Source organism: Theropithecus gelada, chromosome 17, assembly GCF_003255815.1.
Source record: "Theropithecus gelada isolate Dixy chromosome 17, Tgel_1.0, whole genome shotgun sequence".
In the NCBI taxonomy this organism is placed as follows: domain Eukaryota; kingdom Metazoa; phylum Chordata; class Mammalia; order Primates; family Cercopithecidae; genus Theropithecus; species Theropithecus gelada.
Genome location: NC_037685.1, coordinates 40,270,303 through 40,292,085, shown reverse-complemented (window position 1 = coordinate 40,292,085; position 21,783 = coordinate 40,270,303). Strand labels below are relative to the sequence as shown.

General features: G+C 36.6%; 1 protein-coding gene across 2 annotated transcripts in view; it reads left to right on the top strand.

Moving 5' to 3' along the window:
- The window catches only part of NALCN (sodium leak channel, non-selective), a 339,729-nt gene that overhangs the window by 188,535 nt on the left and 129,411 nt on the right, over positions 1 to 21,783 (top strand). For both annotated transcript variants that reach the window (XM_025364831.1, XM_025364830.1), the window contains exon 14: positions 19,593 to 19,730. In XM_025364831.1, the coding sequence (XP_025220616.1) occupies positions 19,593 to 19,730 (138 nt within the window). The remainder of the gene's footprint in view (positions 1 to 19,592; positions 19,731 to 21,783) is intronic.

Here is a 21,783-nt window from a genome sequence, read left to right as displayed (position 1 = left end):
AAAAAAAAAAAAAAAAAAAAAAAAATCAGATGGTTGTAGATGTGTGGTATTATTTCTGAGGGCTCTGTTCTGTTCCATTGGTCTGTATCTCTGTTTTGTTACCAGTACCAAGCTGTTTGGGTTACTGTAGCCTTGTAGTATAGTTTGAAGTCAGGTAGCATGATGTCTCCAGCTTTGTTCTTTTGGCTTAGGATGTCTTGGCGATGCAGGCTCTTTTTTGGTTCCTAAGAACTTTAAAGTAGTTTTTTCCAATTCTGTAAAGAAAGTCATTGGTAGCTTGATGGTGATGGCATTGAATCTGTAAATTACCTTGGGTAGCATGGCCATTTTCACAATATTGATTCTTCCTATCAGATGGATAGACTTTTTTAAAATAAGCACCATCTAGGGCAGGCCATCCCAGTGTTTGCCTTTACCATCCGCAGCCTCACAGTCTTTTGCCTTTGTTTGCATTGAGGATGTTGTGTCCTCTCTGAATATGATAGCCTCAGCTTTATCCTCCCCCAGTCTTCCACACCACTGAAAATCATCTTTCACAAAATCTTTCATACCTATTTATGATGAAGATAAAAAAAGCATGGGGTTGATTTTTCATTCATAATTCTATCAACATTCTTTATGCAATGGAGCTAGGAAGTATACAGACATGAAAAAATGTAGTCACTGCCCTCTTTAACTATAGCATTGTCAAGAACCCAAGGAAGAACTGAAACAACATATCCCATAGTAGAACACATAAGAAAGATCTCAAGTAAGCCAAAGGTGACATATGCTACAATAGGTGTACTCAGTTCTAAAGTAATAGCAAAGACGTTTGGGAGAGTATTTTAAAATTCTGGGAATTTACTCTGTGCTTAGTGCTTCCAAATATCAGTTCATTTAATAAGAGGAAAATATTGCTTCCAGAGAAGGAGGTCTGCAGAGCTTTATAAAGATTTGTCTTTAGGGGTGAATACAATTTCAACAGATAGGGATTTGGGTCATGGCATTAGATGAAGGCATTCCTTATAAGAAAAACCAAATGAGTAAATTAGAAACATGGAGAATCACAGGCATGGAGGGACATATGACCAAAGGATGGCAGTAGCAATGGGAAACCAGACATGGAGGGTCTTCAGTGGTTGGAATTGGGACACAAGGGAGCCTTTGAAGATTTTTACTCTTTTTTTTCTTGGAGAATAGCAGAAGAGCTATTTTGAGGAAAGTTATACTGGAAGAAATGTTATTTCTCTGAGGAAGTATTTTCATTGAATGAAATTCGTTTTTATTGATGAAAGACAAGAATTTATGATCAGTTGATAAATTTCAGGCATCTTTGGAGGTATTGTTTATTTTTTTCTGAGGCTATTACTGTATCAAATCTTTTACAGTCTCGTAAAACTGAGTCCCGTCTGAAGCTTTAGGCCAAATTGCTATCCATGCGTGAGCGTGACTCTGCAATAGAAACTAACAATTCGGCTAATTTTAAAGTAATCCCAAGATATATATATATATATATATATATATATAGTTTTTGTAATTGTCTCCCCCCCCAAAAAAAAAGCTGTAGCATTAACTTTATTTCCTTTATAACATTAGGGTTTTTTCCTTGCTCCTGTTTGAATTTATTTTTGTGGTGACTCATCAGTGGCATAATGATGAAATGATAAAATAATATCCTGTGTACTTCCTTTTAGAGGATGAATCACATAAAGTTGACCATCTTTTCCTGCTGTTGTATATTAATATCACTGGTCCACTGAACTGCAATGATCAGAATTATGACTTTCCTTGAATAAAGCATCCTGTTTCTACCCCTAACCCTAGAAGTGTACTCTTTCAGGGAGAACCTATTTTTGCACCTCATCTTATTTTGATAGTTTTCCACCAATCATCTTATTTGCAATTTCCCAACTATTTAATTGCCATTTTACAATAATATTACTTTATTTAATAATTTTATTAATATTATTTTAATAATCAGACTGTTCCATTGTTCAAACTTTAAAAATAAGTGAAAGTCATTAATGAAAAGTATTGTCTCATTCCATTAGAATGAGCTTCCACAGGTATGTTTTCAGTGATGAAAACATGACTGTGTTATTAAATATTTTGTTGAGTCTTGCCTACAAAAAGAGGGCAGTTCATACATTTGTTTGTGTTTGTACACCTTCTAGCTCCACTGCATAAAGAACGTTGATGGAATTTTGAACAACAAAACAGGCACATGATTTATGTAGTCTTGCTTACAAAAAATACAACCTTTAATGAGACTCTATTGTCGGTCCCTCATGGCTACACACAATTTCCTATCAATAAAACAGGAAAATACGTAACTTAGAGGATTGGTAGGAGGGTTAAAGGAAGTAATCGATGCAAAGTAGTTAGCACTGAGCCTGCCATGTAAACAGGCACTTAACAAGTAGTAGCAGTTGTCCTTCTTAAATGCACAGAAAGCCCATGTCTTAGCATGGCATGCTGAATTCCTAGCAGCACTCAGGTAGCCCAACATCCAAGGGTAAATGACTGGAGAATTAGCTCAACATCCAAGAGTAAATGACTGGAGAATTAATGGAATGGTGGGCACTCAATTTTCTGTGTTGTATACAAAGTTTAAAACTTTAAAAATAGTCCCCAATTCCAGTTTAGAAGATTATTTTTAATCAGTCTTTTACAACTTCCCAAAAAAAATGCAAAAGGTAAAAAAATCATATTACAGAAAAATAACACAAACTGACAAGTTATTTCCAGAAGCTGAATAGCTTATCATTAACTATTGCATATATGGAATGAAACAGAGACCATTCAACCAATGATATGTGTATTCATTCTTTCTCTTGGGTGTACACCTCTTGGACGTAACACCCAGAGTCTTAGCATGCCAGAAGACTAAAATGCCTATCTCTGCAGAGGACTGTCTCTAACACGTTTTCTAGGAATCAATGTTGACATCTTAATTTCCAGGAAGCATTATGAGAGAAAGCATAATGTGTGAACATGTGTGAGCATGCATCTGGCTGAGCACATGTGTGTGCAGGTGGGGGTGGGGAAGGAGAGAGGGACCCCCTGAGCAAATGGAAGCTAATGGGCTGCATCCTATAATCTTATATTGTGCAATACAAAAGACAAAGCAGAGCAGCTGGGACCAGATACAGAAAGAACCTTAGTAGCTAGTTTAGATGGAGTTCTGCAGTATTGCTGCTGTGGTTTTTGCTGTTGCTTCTTTGCGGTGTCATTTTAGTTTTCAGAATTCCAGAGAAAAAGGCAACAGGCAAAATATAAAAATCCTGCCTCAATCCGACAGAAACATACTTGATAAATTCCTGTGAGAACTCTACAAAGTTAGCAATAAAGTATGCATATTAATATAAACCACCAAAAAGTGAATTCTGTTAGCAGTCTAGACAAATGTCACATTCCCTGTCTCTTGGGATAAACCAAGTCATTTCAAGTTGAGTAAAAAGAAGCAAAGCCAGTGGGATTATGCAAAGGTACAGCAAATGAAAGGAAAGACAACACTCTCTTGAAGAGTGAGGAAGAACTTTCCTGTATTGTTTACTAAACAAAGATTATCTTCATCTTAGAGTTGCTGCCAATTCAACAATAAGTAAAAAGAAATGTTTATTGTATTTGGCCTTGTTCTAACAGAATATAATGTGTCCAGCACTAATTATATCCAGGTCAAATAAATTTAATCAAAATTTAAAGTAATTAATCTAAACATATACAAATTCAGATGGAAACAAAAAATGGCACTCCAAACCTAAAAAGCTCATCATGAGGACATTCATGTTTCCCAGAGTCCCGGCACAAGTGTGACTAATTTTTCTAGCAAATATACCCTTTGATAGACAAACATGTTTATACAAGTTCTACAATGATTATGAGGTACAAACTCGTTCCTAGGGAAGCATAATTCTTCCTGATCAAGTCCAGAAAGACATTTTTCTGGATGTTATTAATAGTGATGGTTACTCTATGTGACTGCTTTTTTATATGTGAGATCTTACGACAAGAGCCTTGCAGAAAAATAGATGGATGGATATACACAGAAAGAGAGGTGTACACACACACACATAGATATCCATATGTATCTAATATCATTCTCAAAACGACTTCATTAAGGAAAATTATGGATGTTATAAAAAGGAAGCAGTGAGGACCAGCACCAGAAATTGATGAGAACCAACAAGAAAACATATGAAGCTACAATAATTAGAAGAGTATGACTTACGGTCCACAGACGGATGATGAATGGGCAAACACATAGGTGTTAGCCCATTCTTGCATTGCTATAAAGAAATACCTGAGACTGAGCAGTTTCTAAAGCAAAGAGGTTTAATTGACTCACCATTCTGCAGGCTGTACGGGAAGCGTAGCACCAGCATCTGCTCCTTGTGAGGCCTCAGCAAGCTTCCAGTCATGGCAGAAGGTAAAAGGGGAGCAAGCAGTTTCACATGGTGAGAACAGAAACAAAAGAGAGAGGATGAGGTGCCAACTCTTTCAAACAACCCGATCTCCCGTGAATTTAGAGCTTAGAGCAAGACCTCACTTGTTATCATAGACAGCACCAAGCCATTTGTCAGAGATCTGCCCCGTGACCTAAACATCTCCCACCAGGCCCCACCTCCAACACTGGAGATCACATTTCAACATGGGATTTGGAAAGGACACACATACAAACCATGTCACCATATATTCACTCAAACAGTATTAACAAAGTATCACAATGAATGATTAAAAGACTCGTTAAACAAGTTAAGTTGGGAATACTAACGCCCTCTCCTATTATGTATCAAAACATTTTCTTGATTAATTAGAGCAAGGATATTTAAAGAATGAAAATGTAGAGAACAAAAAGAAATAAAATCTTAATATTGGATAGTCAAAGACCACCTAAACCTAAAAGAATAAAAGCAGTTACAAAGAAGAATGAATTTGAACTTTTAAACAAGCCAAAAATAACCACCAAAAATATTTTTTAAACAAAGGAAAATGTGAACTACAACTTTAACTTACCATTTCAGTAAGAAAATGTCAAATGGGCAAGATTTATTTGCTATATTTGGTTTTTGTTATCGACAGTGCACCCTGCTGGCAAGGAAGCACAGACACTGTGATGTGCACACAGGCATGCGACGGTGAAAATTTGTGTAACTTTTCTGAGAATTGGTTTCTTATTATATAAAATGACACTAACAAGCATCTTATCCTTTGACCTTGTAATTGCATTTATAGAAATCTCTCCTAAGTAACCTGAGATGCCTACAAAGATTGATCTTCAAAAAATGTTTTTGTTGCATTATTTAATGTTTTGAAAATTTTGAAATAATTTTTCTGTCCAACCATAGTAGAATGACTCAGTAAATTTTGATTCATAGTGGTTTATCATACAGTTATCAAAACTATATTTTTATAGACTAATTAGTGATGTAAGTCATGAGGGAGAGAAATGGTGATGATAAAATATTTAAAATTACACAAAACTATATTGGCAGCTGAATTCAATTTTGATTCAAGTACATTTATATGCCTGGAAACAAACTGATAGAATGTTTAAATTATAAAACAATATACATACATTTTTGTTATGTATATGTGTGTGTGTGTATATATATATAAACTGTTTGAATTATTTTATTCTTCATATATTTTGGTATTTTCAGATATTTTACTATGAAAATCTTCAAAAGTAGAAACAGGTTGATTGATAAATAGTTATAAAACCTTAATTTATAGTTAAACATCAATGAGAAAAAAACATTTTTTAAATGGCAAGTGCATGTCTAAAAGAAAGAAAATACACACACACACACACACACACACACGGACATGCTAGTTATATTTACAATAAAACTAATTTAGGTTTTTGACTTGTAAAATGTTTTATTAAAGTCAAATAATTCCAATTAAGTGTTTATTCATCAACAGCTATCAAGTTTATTTTTAAGGTATTAAAGTCCTAAATAAGCAGTGTTAGAAGTGTGGCTTTGAAATTTATATCTGCAAAAGACTACATCATTTTTGCTAAAGCTCTTTATTTGTGAACTTAGCGAAGACGTATGAGAAATCAAAGTTGATTACACAGGTTACTTTTTCACATGATAAGAGAAAGATACGCCGGGCGCGGTGGCTCAAGCCTGTAATCCCAGCACTTTGGGAGGCCGAGGCGGGCGGATCACGAGGTCAGGAGATCGAGACCATCCTGGCTAACATGGTGAAACCCCGTCTCTACTAAAAATACAAAAAACTAGCCGGGCGTGGTGGCGGGCGCCTGTAGTCCCAGCTACTCGGAGGCTGAGGCAGGAGAATGGCGTGAACCTGGGAGGCGGAGCTTGCAGTGAGCCGAGATCGCGCCACTGCACTCCAGCCTGGGTGACACAGCGCGAGACTCCGTCTCAAAAAAAAAAAAAAAAAGAAAGATACGGGGAGGAAGGACGGCAGGAATTGGGTGAGATTTTACAAAATCTCACATTTAAGACTTCTAAAAATTAAGTATTGGGCATGAGGAACGAGCAGAGAAAATAATAGTCACATATCCACATTTGTAAAGAGAGGAACAATAGCCAGGCAAACTCCATGTCTGAAGTGTTGTTTATTTTAATATGCAAAACATAAGCATTTCTCTGACCAAAGCTGCTTTCTATTTAAAGCTAAATAGAAAAATCTTATTCTTGAGCATAGTCATACAAATGAATAAGAGAACATAGTGAAATTTCCTATGTAGATTCTGTGCTGTTATAGTTATGGAAATATTTTTAATTAATCCTCCATTTAACAATGGGGCATACATCCATGTTTTTTAGAGCACTGTTTTGTATATATTAGTAAATTATCATTGCAATGAAATGAAAATATCAACTTCATGTACAATTTTGTAGCACATATTTGCCAGTGAAACGCATAACTTACATTACAAAAATTTAATGTGGCTGACATTAGCAAAATCTCTTATTAAGAAATAGGTCATAAGTACTCCAAGAAACTTGACAGTCTGTTCCATGAAGAGCATTAATTCAAAAGTCCCCCATTTGCATAAATCTCCAGGTCTCATTTTCACAGCTGTTTGTTGTCAGCTAGACCGTTGCAGTTCAAAATTATTTTAACATAACCAGTGGGAAGTATACCTTTCAACTAAAAATACCATGCTCTGCAAGAAAGATTGTCAGGAGTAAAATATAAGTTCATTCGGTCGATCTTAATATTTTTCCTTAAAATAAATATTTCTAATGCAGGAACTTTAAGTCCCAAATTACTGAAATAATTTTATTAAAATATATTTTGTAATTTTATATTTTCATAAAAATAAAAAGATTATGTGATCATATGTAAAAATGTTCATCAGTAGCGCTTATTTTAGCAAAGAGTGAAAAATACTGAGGATATCTATTTTTCATTAATCAGCCAAGCATTGTATGGAGTGCAAGATAGGTACCCAGGACTATGCTAGAAAAAAGAGGATTAAAATTTTTAGATATTGCTGAGAATATGCATGTATATTGTTTGTTTTATTCATTTTAATAATGGAAAGGGATCGGTAATTATTAGATCTTAAATGTCTGTTACCTGCAACACCCAAAAGGACAGCAGGAAATCAAAGTCAAGAGATCTCAGACTGGATACTAAGCAACACTATTTGCTACCTGTAAGCTGGAGTTCATGATTTAAACCCTGTGTACTTCAGCTCTCCACCTGCAGTAGGGGCCATTATACCTACAGTAATCACTTCACAGGGTCATTGGTAAGATTATATTAAATAATGGACAACTACTGTGGAACTGCAAAGCACCATACAAATACTAGTCCTGGTTCAGTGCCTGTTCTCACGTCATTTCATCTTGGCTGCAGTGAAATCCTAGTACAAATTCATGATCTTGTCCAGTTGTCATTTATGGTATAATACATAAAAGTTAACCCAAGCATAACCAAGGAAAGAGACAACTGGACATACCTACGTATATTTTCATAACTAGCAAAAAGATTCGCTGGTTTTTGCCAATGTGCTTCTGTTATTTTTTTTCTTTTACTCTTGAAATTATATTTAAGTGTAGACTCTACTTAAGTAATTTGCTGCTGGAATGGGCATAATGTTCTGATGTCTGCTTTGCTTCTAATTATGTTCAAGCTCATTTTGACATTTAAGGCCAATTACATTAGTCTAGATTCAGTGAGACTTTTCCTTAGTCATCTAAAATTTGAACAATAAACAGTTTTTTTCTCCTCTCTCTTTATTCATTTAAGTGGAATGCTTGGCAACAAGCATATTTTGGGAATTGTAAAAGCAAAATAAATAATGTGGGTTCATTTTGAAACAAGAACTACTTGGTCTTTCTTGCCAACATAAAAGGCAGTCACAGAATTAATTGAAACCACCAGTTTCAACTTTATTTCCTCCGAAATCACAAGGAATAAGGAATTATTTTATAGATATATTGATATTTTAAATGCCTCAGTTCTATTAACACAAAGGTAATTGACTTCAACAGATCTCTAACTTCAAAAGAGTTCATACATAGAGAGAGATATATATAAATAGGTACAAAAACTTTATCATTTAAAAGTCACTCATAATTAAACTCCCCAGAGCAGGACCCTACACCAAAATTCAGTTAGTGTTCCATTGTGTTTTAACATCCCATCAAGTGATGACTTAAGACAGAGCAAAGCACTTAATTTACTTGCCTCCTTATCTTCAGTAAATTTGCCAACTCTGAAAGTTTTACTGTTGATTCAATAGAAGACCCTGATGAGTTGACAGCACCAAAAGGCAATTCATAACACCTATTAATAACAAGTCACTGTAGCCTCTTTGTTTAACTTTTATAGGTAAGATCTGGCTTGGAAAAATAGACTGGAAAGTATATTATTAAAAAAACAAAATTTTCCAATTGACTGCCATTATCAATTAATAGATCATAGAATAGTAGACCTTTATAGCTGGAAGATATGTATTGTGTACTTCAAAGATGAAAGGAAATAATGTCTTTGAAAACACTGTCAAACTTTCAAAATTATGTATCTAAAAGAAATTTCTTTTTTTTTTTGAGATGGAGTCTCGCTCTGTCGCCCGGGCTGGAGTGCAGTGGCCGGATCTCAGCTCACTGCAAGCTCCGCCTCCCGGGTTCCCGCCATTCTCCTGCCTCAGCCTCCCGAGTAGCTGGGACTACAGGCGCCCGCCACCTCGCCCGGCTAATTTTTTTTTTATTTTTTAGTAGAGACAGGGTTTCACCGTGTTAGCCAGGATGGTCTCAATCTCCTGACCTCGTGATCCGCCCGTCTCGGCCTCCCAAAGTGCTGGGATTACAGGCTTGAGCCACCGCGCCCGGCAAGAAATTTCTTTAAAAAATAGTTTATCGTGTATAATTTTTGAACTTTATAAAAATGGAATCACACCATATATGACAAAACATTTTAAGTCATAAATAATGCATAGGAATTCTGGGCCAGGCACAGTGGCTCATGCCTGTAATCCCAGCACTTTGGGAAGCTGAGGCGGGTGGATTACCTGAGGTCAGGAGTTCAAGACCAGCCTGACCAACATGGCAAAACCCTGTCTCTACTAAAAAATACAAAAATCATCCAGTTGTGGTGGTAGGCACCTATAATCCCAGCTACTCAAGAGACTGAGGCAGGAGAATCATTTGAACCTGGAAGGTGGAGATTGCAGTGAGCCGAGATCGTGCCATTGCACTCCAGCCTGGGTGACAAGAGTGAAACTCTGTCTCAAAAAAAACAAAAAAAAAACAAAAAAAAAGAATACATAGGAATTCTGGAATTCAACCAGTGGGATAGAAGTTGCTTTTCCTTGTTACAATATTTTTAAGGCAGATTTCAAAATTATTATTTAAACTATTCTTTATATAATGCTTTATTATTTTTAAAGTATTCACATATATGTTATTTTGATTTTCAAAACAATCTTCAGGTGACATTGGGATTGCATATTTGAGGAAGACTGGTCTCAGGACGGCTGCGTGTTTTACCCAAAGCCATTAAGTAAGTCGGTGACTTAGACTCAGACCCTGTGAAAGCAGAGGCTGGGTACTTGGTTCTTGGCCTCACTGATCTGCCGGCTTACAGAGCATCCTGGTCTGCATATTCAGTGATTCAATCTCTATCTTAAACGCGGTCCCTCAGCCATTCCTTCTAGAAAGGTGATCTCTTTAGAGAGAGCAGTGATGGAGGTGGCTGAAGTTATACCAGGGGGAGAAGCTTTGAAAAGCTCCTGACTGATAGGCACATGTACCAATGGGAGCAGAAGGTTTGCTGGCAATGTCGAAGTCACTTTGGAGGCTGTGTGAGAAGGGAACCCATTTCCCTAGGATATAGCGCTCTCCAACAGGGCAGCTGGATGGCTAGGTGCAGCCATGGAGCATCGGATTCACCTAGGAATTGATATTTTTCCTGAGGGTTTCACAAAAAACAAACAAACAAACAAACAAAAACAGATGGAATTTGAAGAACTGGGAAGAGTGTGATTGAATTGGAGGGATTTGAAATAAAGAAATAGCTATGGTCAATGGCTTTAACAAACAGTACTATATTTATACTGCAAATTCCATATCCACAGTATTTGTATTTACGTACCATTTAGTTTAGCCACAGTTAAGTTGTGGCTCTTGGAGCTTTTATTTACCGTGGGATGTTAAATACATTTCATGTCGTTTTCATTGGTTTTCCTTAACCTCTAATTCTCCATAAGATCTTCATCCGGTCAGTTATGACTTTGCCAATCAATATACTTTTTAGAAATGTAACCCCAACATTAGATATGTCCAACATTTACCGTATATCAATATTATCCTAAAAATTGCTGAAGTTTTGAGTAGATGAATAAGTTTTAAATCAAAGGAATTATAAAACAAAATATTAACAGATTATGAGGTCAGTGGGTTTTTCTGAAGAAGAAACTATTCTAATTATTGCTGTTTGAGGAAAAAAGAAACAAGGAGACTGAGTAGGTGAATCATTAAGGCAATTAAAAGCAGAAGAGATGTCGCTTTTACACTCAGTGAGTACCATCGAGGCAAGTCTTCTATTTGAGGGCTGTCTTATAGGAAGACATAACAGGGACTCTCTCACTAAAAAGGCTGAGCTACTATATAAATTTTCAAGTGGATTTTATTTTGAAAGCAACTTTTTTTGTAGAGAAAGAGTTCTTGAAACCAGTTAAAGGTTTAAAAAGTAGATACAAGTTATGTTGTAAAATCAAAGTTATATGTGGATGGTACCAGTTGTATTCCCCACCACATTTTAACATTTTAGTGTATATATTTTTAAATGAAAAAATGTACATTTTACATGTATTTTAGTACAAACATTTAAAAAAGTATCAAGCCAAAAGTAATTTATCAAAACATATGTTTACACAAAAGCTTGTCTACAAATGTTCATAACAGCATTATTCTTAATAGCCAAAAGGTGGAAACAACCCAAATATCAACTGATAAATAGATAAAATGTGGTATATCCAGTAATAAAATATTATTTGGCAACAAGAGGGAATGAAGTTCTAATGCATACTACAACATGGATGAACCCTGGCCACATATTGCCTGATTCCATTTATAGAAAATATCCAGAGTACAAAAAGCCATAGAGACAGAAAGTAGATGATTGATTTCCAAAGGCTGAGAGAGGGAGGAATGAGGAATGACTGCTAACAAGTGTGTAGCTTTTTTGGGGGGATAAAGAGAATGTTCTTAAATTAGATAGTGGTAATGGCTGGACAACCCTGTGAATAAACTAAAACCCACTTAATTGTACACTTTAAAAGGTGAACTTTATGGTATGCAAATTGTATCTCCAAAACCTACTTCTTTTAAAAGTAAAATAAATAAATAAATATATATATATATAGACCCCTTCCCTAGCTCCTTAGTCCTTTCCATTCCAGTCCTGAGAGCTACAGGTTTATTGTATACACTTTCAAGCATTTATATGCACACAAAATCATATCTTTGTGCTTGGGATATAGCATATAGCTATATCTATATTGGCATATAGATATAGCAAAGGGATGGTACTATATATTCTACTTACTCTATTTTGACCAAAACCTAAGATGTTTTACCATTCTACTTTTTCTGAATATTTGACTATGTTTTAACTTAAATTGATATCCACACATACTAAAATACCAAAATATGCATTGAGTCATCAAATTTCAAAGGTCATCCATGATATTTTTAAGGGCTTAAAACTCCTTTGCAAGATCTTTCAGCCTGTTTATTTCAGCATAGGAAAATACCCTTGCTTTGCCTTCACCTAACTCTAAGGAAGTCTATTAGAGATATTTAGGGTCAGAAATGAGTCCTCGGGGCTTGAGAGAGAAAAGGATCTTCTGCTATTGATGATCTGGCTCTGCCATGGCCCTGTGGCATGGGTCCTCAGTGGCTCTGTGGGAAGCCTGGTGGAGGCAATGTGGCCTAGCCCACCTATGTTGATGTTTAACGGGTGCTAGGAACAAAAGAGAAGCTATAGAGGCTTTTGCTTATCCTCCTTTCTTCCCTCTTTGGTGGTCTTATTTTTATCCAATGCTCTTAATGTCAACTTATAACCAGAAATTACAGCACCAAAATGTGAGGGCACTTAGGGGAAAACTGTTTTCTGTTTTAGTAGTAATATCAAGGAAGATCGGGGACAAATGCAGAACTGGAAGCAAGGACTAAGGTTGGATTTAGCAGGATCTCCTGAAAGATTGGATGTAGGATGTGAGGAAATGAAATGAACCAAAGATGTCTTCAGGGTCATTGGCCTGAGTAACTTGAAGAATGGATTTGCCATTTTCTTGGCTAGGAAGGAGTGCAGAAAGAACAGGTTTGAAAGTGGGGCAAGAGGAGTTTAATATGAGACATCACATACTTGAGATTCCTGTTATCTAACATCCGTCCAAGTAAAAATGTAGAGTTGATTCTGGAGGTGGGACTGGAAATACAACTGCAGAAGTCATCAGTACATACATGGGATTTAAAGGCATTATAATGGATGAGATCAAGCAGGTAGTGAGTACTGAGATAGTACTGAGATATAAGAAAAGATCTGAGGTCAAGCCCTGAAGCTCTGCAACGTTTAGACGTTAGGAAATTGAGGAGAAACCAGCAAAGGAGCATGCAAAGGGCTGGCATTGGATTTTGTGGCTCTGTAGTGTACCGCTTTTCTCTGTGTTTTCACCAGGAGCATCCCTGTGTCATTTCTCTTCCTCACACTCTCCTGTTGTGCTTTCACCCTCTACTCTCTGGTTCTCACCCTGTTCTCATATATCCAAGGAAGATGATACAGTCTAATTAGAAAGAAGAACTGAACTCAGCTTACGGTTTTCAAAATCTTTCTTCTCCATTAGGTGAAAATCATTGCAGTCTGTTTATTCAATACGTTTTCTTTTCCACTTAAATTCTGTTCGTGCAGAGACTGATTCCTGGGAACATCAATGTGCTGGCGACTTTGACTTTGTAATTTCCCTTTTGTTGCCCCACTCAACTGCGTGGCTGATCTCCATTCATTTGTTCACTTCCAGAGTCTACTGTTGGCAATCTGATTTTTCTTCATAGTTTTCCATTTAAATTCACTGGAGATGCTTTTGATTTACTTAATTCTTCCCTGGCAGGGTAGAGTTGCTTGGTCCTGATCACCTCATAGCAAACTGGACCATTCTTAAGTAAACTACTCATCCCTGGTGCAGTTATCAGCAGGGAGGCATCTGCAGTATTAACAGTGATTGACCTGTATAGTGATGTTTAATATGTGATGATGTTACTAGCAGCAAACAAAATAGCACTTGTAAACACAGTTGTTTACCCGTACTTATGTGTATAGGTTTGGACTTGAGGGGTCAAATAGAAAAATAGGGCAAAATTACCCACTTCCCTGCCCCTAAAACCTAAGGAAATGAATAAAATGACCTGAGAAAATTACACCAGCATAACCGCAGTAAGGAAGAGCTACAATTTCATGCCGTTTTCTCTGAAAAGCAGCTAGGAGGAAAGAAAAGAGAAAGATGAAGGAGGAGGAGAAGAGAATGAGAGAGAGCCCAGAACACTCTAGGTTCATCCCTTAAGACTGTCTTCTAGAAGAAGAAGTTAAGAAGAATAAAAGTTGGAAAAGCACTAAATCGTATACTCAAATCCTCCAATCTGTGAAGTTTCTGGCCAAGGGGCTATGCAGAGCCCTGGAAAGTGATAAGAACCACTTCTGGGTAGAAGCCACTTATTCCAGAGGCACTAGAGCTCACCATTTTTATTTTTTTCAGCTGAGAAGGCTTGAGAGTGAAGGCAAAATGTCATACCTTCTGAAAATGAATCATCTCTCATTCTGCTACAAAAATGTAGCATAATGAAAATATGAAGAGATGAAAGCAGAAGATTCAAGAGTACAGGAGGCTCAGGATGAAGAGGGGTGTCGAAAGCCCCAGGAGCTGTCCTATTCGCCCATACAGAGAACCAAAACCAATAGGAGGACACTGACTTCTCCCTCACCTGGAGTCAGTGGAGTGGGAATGATGGCTGGAGAGAGGCCAGTGAGTTTGGGGAAGTGAACACTTAGGACTGATTAGTTCTGGCTGCAATAAAGATTGCCTGAACCTACCTGAATTGAAGAAATATCTGAAGTCTGATATTTCAAGCATAATTGTCCATACACAGCCTCAGCTAATACTTCTCTCCCTATACCCCTCTCCTCATTACTGAGACAGTAAAACACAGAGAAGAAAACCTGGTTGATAAATTGAAAAAGGACGCTAATGAGTGGGATGAGATATTTGGAATAATTCTCTGCCACTGTATTAGAAAGAACAAAAGATCTAGATAAAAGTGTTAAAAGTGGAACTTATGGCAACTGTGGAACCAGTCTAGAAAAAAATTAGTTCAAATTAGAACAGGTAGTGAGAGGACCTCAAGAACACTATCTATGAGAGTAAGAATCAAATGGTTTCTGGGCAATTGATGGTTTAAAGAAGAACATATGTAGAATAGTAAGAAGGGTTTATTCTGAATGATAAGTGTAATGCGTGAGAATATGGAAGCTACTTGAGGTAGAAGAAAGAAAGAATATATTTATTTTCCCAATAGGACATGTGAGAAACAGAAAATCTCAGCAAAAACAAAACCAAACCAAAAATTGCATTAACAATGGCTCAAATAGCGTGAGTTAAATTGGCCCAGATTCTGAGCAATTAATGGAAAGTAAGAAAGGTTCCATTTAACCTTGACCATTTACTGTCTAATACCTTACATGTCATTATATCAGAGTCTTGGAGGGGAAAGTATAATTTTAGAACATTACCTCGACCAACAGTGAGCAATGTTTTCATAGGAAACATTGACTATCAACATATTAATTGTCAACTTGCTGAGAAGCACAGATGACCCAATTACAATAGAAAAAAACAAATGTAAATATTGTCTGGCCAGGCGCAGTGGCTCACACCTGTAATCCCAGCACTTTGGGAGGCCGAGGTGGGCGGATCACGAGGTCAGAAGATCGAGACCATCCTGGCTAACATGGTGAAACCCCGTCTCTACTAAAAATACAAAAATTTAGCCGGGTGTGGTGGCGGGCGCCTCTAGTCCCAGCTACTCGGGAGGCTGAGGCAGGAGAATGGCAGGAACCCGGGAGGCGGAGCTTGCAGTGAGCGGAGATTGTGCCACTGCACTCCAGCCTGGGCGACAGAGCGAGACTCCGTGTCAAAAAATATCTATATCAATATCTATATCTATATCTATCTATCTATATATATATCTATATATATATATATAGTGAAACTTGAGGATGTAAATGTATACACGACACAAGATGGAAGATGAAAGCAGAGAGAAAAGGTGACCTGACAGGTGGCAGTGGTAATAACTTCATCTCACACTGGAAGGGGTCAAGTCTTTCTAGTTTGATGGAAAAAGAAATAGAGATTTACATACAAATTTAGGATTGGTTAAGGGAAGTGGGGAGAGGTGTTGTGGCTGAATGAAATCTTCACATATCATAGCAGAAGTCTATATCTGAAGTGGATACATCAAGAAATCCTAACTAGGGATAGGCGTAACACCATCAGAAGTGAAAACAAAAAATTCCTGTCTCATTACTTATACCAAAATAAATTTCAGACTTAAACTGATTTAAACAGCCACTTCAGGTTCAACATGTTTAAAATAATAAAACAAGGAAAGTGTAAAACTACTGCATAAAACCGCGGGTAAATTTCTGTCTAATCATGCAGTGAGAGAAGTCTTTTTAAGCAAAATAAAAACACTTAAAAGGAATGACAAATTAGACCACACTGAAATGTAAAACTGATCTTTGCAAAAATATAAGAAATGTGTAGGGGAAAATGCATTGAACATACATGGCAGATAAAAGATGAGTTTTCTTAATTTGTAAAGAGTTGGTGGAAACCAGTAAAGAAAATAAAATGGTCAACAGGGCAGAAAAATGGAATAACATGCTAATAGGTAGTTCAGAGAAGCACCTTCCTCTCTGCCTTCTTTCCACTGAAACTCTACTCCTCTGCATTATACTGAGGTCAGTTGCTCTCATTTTCCCAAAACTTTTCTTGATTTACCCAAGAGGACTAAATTGGCTCTTCTCTGTTGCCCCTCAGTAGTTTTACCATATTTTGCTTACACACCATAGTTAATATTCTTCCCTTTCTTTTTATTTTCTTTTTTGTTTTGAGATGGGGTCTTGCTCTGTTGCCCAGGCTGGAGTGCAGTGGCACAATCTCAGTTCACTGAAACCTCCGCCTCCCAGGTTCAAGCAATTCTTCTGCCTCAGCCTCCCGAGTAGCTGGGATTACAGGTGCCCATCACCACACCTAACTAATTTTTGTATTTTTGGTAGAGACGGGATTTCACCATGTTGGCCAGCTGGTCTGGAACTCCTGACCTCAAGTGATCTGCCCACCTTGGCCTCCCAAAGTGCTGGGATTATAGGCATGAGCCACCACGCCCGGCCAATATTCTTCCTTTTTGAGAATTGATCCTGTTCATCTTTTTCTTCCCCTCTCGATTATACAGTTCTTAAGGGAAGAAACCATGTCTTACTCCACTCAATCCCCAATGCATCAGACCTTTAGGAGCCACTAATAATCCTTGTTTGAATAAATAAAGAGCACAGACCCTACAGACAATGTAAGTCAGTAAGTGCACTTGAGTCACTATCTCAAGCACGCTATCATTTGAATTTAAATTTCTGGATAAAAATCTCAACAAAACTGTTAAGGCACCCTTCAAGCAGGACACAAGTTAATTTTCAGCCTCTAATAGAAGTATTTGTTGGCACTACCTTTCATTGGTTTATTCATTTCAGCAGCTAGAAACACACAGATCCCACTGTCACAAAAAGCTTTGTTCGCAAATATAATTTAGTGCATCTCACAATATGAGCTTTCAGGTGGTTGAGCTGTGTGGAAATTAGATTTTTTTTCTCCTGAGACTCTGAAATGAAAAGAGGATAACCCCAGCGTTCTTGCCCACATCGCTTATCTCACGACAACAGATTACAATCCCATAGCTCCACGTTCCCGAGCATCTACTGACCACATGATAGCTGTGTTGATCGAATGTAATGCAGCAGATGAAAAAAACATCAGCTGGTTCATGCCCAAGACAGCTGAAAGGTGCACCTACGTTTTAAGTCTCCAGATACCAAAATAAATCTGTTGGGCTTCATCATGAGCTGTTCTACTGCTTTTGGGGAAAGAAAGCCAGGTCCAGTGAAATTTCTTTTATACTGGCAGGCATTTTGCCTCTTCACCTATTGCTGTTGAATCTTTAGGATATGTACATGTTTTCACACTGACACCTTCATTTAAAAAAATACAGCAATCTCATATTTTTAAGGAAATCATCTTTGGAATTTGTGTTCCTCACCTTTGGATACAATAAATATTCAAGAGAAAAAAAAATACAGGAAAAAAATAATTGCCCTCAGTGATAACTTCTGAAATAAGGATAAGTGATGTGTTGAAAAATTCTCAAAAGCAATTTTAGAAGGAATACTTTTTGCAGAGAGTGGCTGTCTCTTCGGCACCATGGCAAGAAAAATAGTATATTGCCCTTGGTGGTGCTGGGGTCAAGAATCAATAACAACATACTTCATACTTTCATGAACAAAACACTTTGTAAGATAATGAGATTACAGAAAAATCAACTCAAGGTAAAGATAATTACTTTGCACACAAAGAGTAAGTGGAAGAAGTTATCTTCTAGTTCGTGGTTCATTTAACAATTAATTGCTCCTTTTTCAAATAGGTCCACTGTGTTCTGGGCCTTGAACAGTGTACTTCTAAGGAAGTTTATTACCCTTACTGAAGGAAATTGCACTTAGGTCACTTCTCAGCCTTTTGGCTAAGATCAAGTGTGAAAATTATACTCAGATTACTATGTAACTATGCCTGCGTAGATCCTGGGTAGACTTCACTGAATGCAGGATGCACTTTTTGGAAAAGTACTCACTTTGGAGTCCTAATGCCTGGTGCTACTTCTATTCGTGCCAGAAACTAATAGAGTGACTTTGGGATAATCACTTGGCATCTGTGAGCATCATTTTCCTTATCTTCAAAAAAAAAAAAAAAAAAAAAGAATCAGATCAGATCATCTTTACCAGATTAGGTCTGTCTTTAGGTCCTCTAGTCTAGTGTAACCGGGTTTGTGTCTTGGTCTCAGTCCATCTTTGCATTATCCTGGACTTTATTTATTGGAATCCCAATATCCGAGAATTCAATTTGTGTCTTTATTGTACTTAAGCCTATAAAGATGTTTTTAAAGAGTCAGTAGACTCCAGTGGGCAACTTGTTCCAGATATCATCATAGTCTCATTAAAAAGTATTTATTGACTACTAACGTGTATAGGATACATGAGTTGGAGATTCATGGATACACATATATTTAATTAGAAAAATATGTAAGAATGAAACTAGTCAAAGATCTTGGCAGAAAAACTATGAGACTTTTAGCTTGGCTGGCTTTTGTTGGAATACTCTATTTTTTTTTCTTTTTTTGGGGGGGGGTCTTGGTTTCTTCAGTGATCTTGCCCCTGTGCCTTGAAACTTTTTTAAAATCATAAAAAATATGTTTCTCTTTAAGCTGTTCAATGTGGCAATATCACTTAGAAATATTTATTTTTTAAAGAGTCACATGTTTTTAATATGATAGCTAAAATAATATGATAGATGGGTACTATAAAAATAAAATTAAGGTTATTGCTCTTTTATATGCTTTAGACAAATGTAATTCACTATAAAAATAAGTTTCTCTTAGCAGGAACAAAAAAAAGTAATCTGTTGAAAATGTTAGATAGCTTGCTGAAAGGAAAAAAATTAATGGCAAAAATCAAAGATCTTGAATTTGTTTCTAATCTGCTCAACAGTATTTACTGCCAACAAAACTAATTTTAATTCAGGGTAATTGTTTTCTTATTCTACATCTAATAGTTAAATATCACATTTTTAAGATCTTTAGTCTCATATCTTTCCTATGTGTTGAATCAAGACTGTTCTTGCCGTGATCAATCAGATAAAAATCAATAATATTGAGATCAAAGTCTTCAAACATCACATGCTAATTTGAAGTTGTATGCAAGCCTAAAGCTAGTGTGTAATACCTTTGTTCTTTTCCTCTTAGGCATTTATGTCCATGTTCCAGATCCTCACCCAGGAAGGATGGGTGGACGTAATGGACCAAACTCTAAATGCTGTGGGACATATGTGGGCACCTGTAGTTGCCATCTATTTCATTCTCTATCACCTTTTTGCCACTCTGGTGAGTTTAGCATTTCTTTTCAATTATATCTTGGATTTTATAATGGGATGAGCATCAACAGATATTTGACCTATTGGGTCAATTTCAAAATGGGAGCCAAAGGACTAATGCAGACTAGTCTGGTTGGATGAGATCCCTCCTTCCATTCTAAGTTTCTACACATCAAAGAACTGCTTGATTTGTTAAGTTAGAAATTTTCTCCATCAGGTACCAGTGTTTGCAAGAGGGAAAACAAGATAGAACAAAATGAAAATCTCACATTTACATGCCAATTTAAGTATCCCCAAGCATTCACACCTAGATGATCTCAGGATCAAACCGGAATTCCATTATTATTATTTTTTCTCATGTAGAGACACTGTCTTCAATTTCACTGCATCCTCTTCACAGCTGTAATTATACTGAAGACAGAAGCTGTAGACCTCAGGGGTGCAGTCAGTTAATTAGAAATCAGCACAGTGTTTTTGTGCTATGTGCGACTGGAAAAAAACACATGGAAAAAAATAAAACACATCGCTGCAAATATTGTAAAAGCACAGGAAAGTGGAATACCAAAGTCCAGTAAGAACCAACTTCTGTCACACAGGCAGATTTTTCTCTTCAGTGTACTTCCATTAAAAACAAAGAAAAAATGTTATGAAATGCAGCCTATGACTTACGAAGGAATGTAATACCAAATGCACATCTCTATGTAATAAATTTGTTCATATTTAAGAAGCAAACCTAAGTTGTAATATTACATTAGAAGTTCCAAGTTGAGGGCTCAAATGTTTCCCTTTATCAGGAACACAAGAAATAAAAACAACTACTACTATTGTTTTTGGCAATATGTCTTACAGTTACAAAATATCTTACCGCATTATTGCTAATCTTTGGAACACCCAATTAGATAGTATTCCCAGTTAACAGATGATAAAACTGAGGCTCAGAAGAGTTTAGTGATTTATCCAATGTCACATAGAAAGTAAAGAAGACCAGAGTGTTCCCAGGTCTGTCTGATCTAGATTTGGCCCTTAGTCTTGCAGCTACTTATTACTGCTTCCCTGGATAATGAAGTTTAAAGTTGTCTGAAAAATGTCATTGTCAAGTCAAACTGCTGCCAAAGAATCACTCCCATAAAACAAAGTACATATAATCTCTAAGGTCAGTTTTAATTCTAAATATCCATGAATGAAATAAGTCCTTGATAAACAAGATATAACTTAGAAGTTGTGTTTGCTATAGACAGACAGAGGCTTTCCAAACTAAGACATGTCCACTGCAAAGTTTATGAGAATGCATTGTTACGTGATGTGAAGTCACGGACTCAAACAGTAGAACTACATAGACATAGTTTTGGCCTTTTTATACATGGAGCTGACTTTTAAAATATTCACAAAAGACAGGAACATTGTGCAGCAGGAATGGAAGCCTGGCTTGCAGAGCCGAATCTGGCTGTGCTGGTGTTTGCACAACACTTAGCCCTGAGGTCTTTGCATCTTCCCTTCCAGGACTTTTAAGCCTGTGCCATTTATTCATTCATCCATTCATTTACTCATCGTTCATGCATTCAACTAAGTTTATTAAGCACTATGTGTTTAAATTACTCTAAAACTATGGAATTACTCAGACTGTTGATTGTGGCTTAAATGCAGGATAGATTTGATTGAAATCATCTATGTCAGGGAATATCAATGTAATTATTTTATTGTAATCAACCTAATTGTTTTCCTAATAAAGCAACATAATCATTTACTTTCCTCACTGAAAATGTTTCACACTCAGATATTCGTTTGATTCTTAAATCAGAGGCACAAAATATGAAAGCTGGAAGAAAAAAAACTAGCCTATTAAATTATTTAGTAAAGTAATATTTTTTCAAGTGAAAATTCTACTGGGGTAACTGATATGATAAAATAAAATATTAAAACTGGTATATAGCCTTCTCGGGTAATTTAAATCTTCTTTATGGGCTAAAATATGGCATTGGTTATAAAACACTTAAAGTTCATCCAAGGACTCCTGGGGTTCACCTGAGGCTTTAGGAATCCACAGAGCACAAGATGAAAACCAA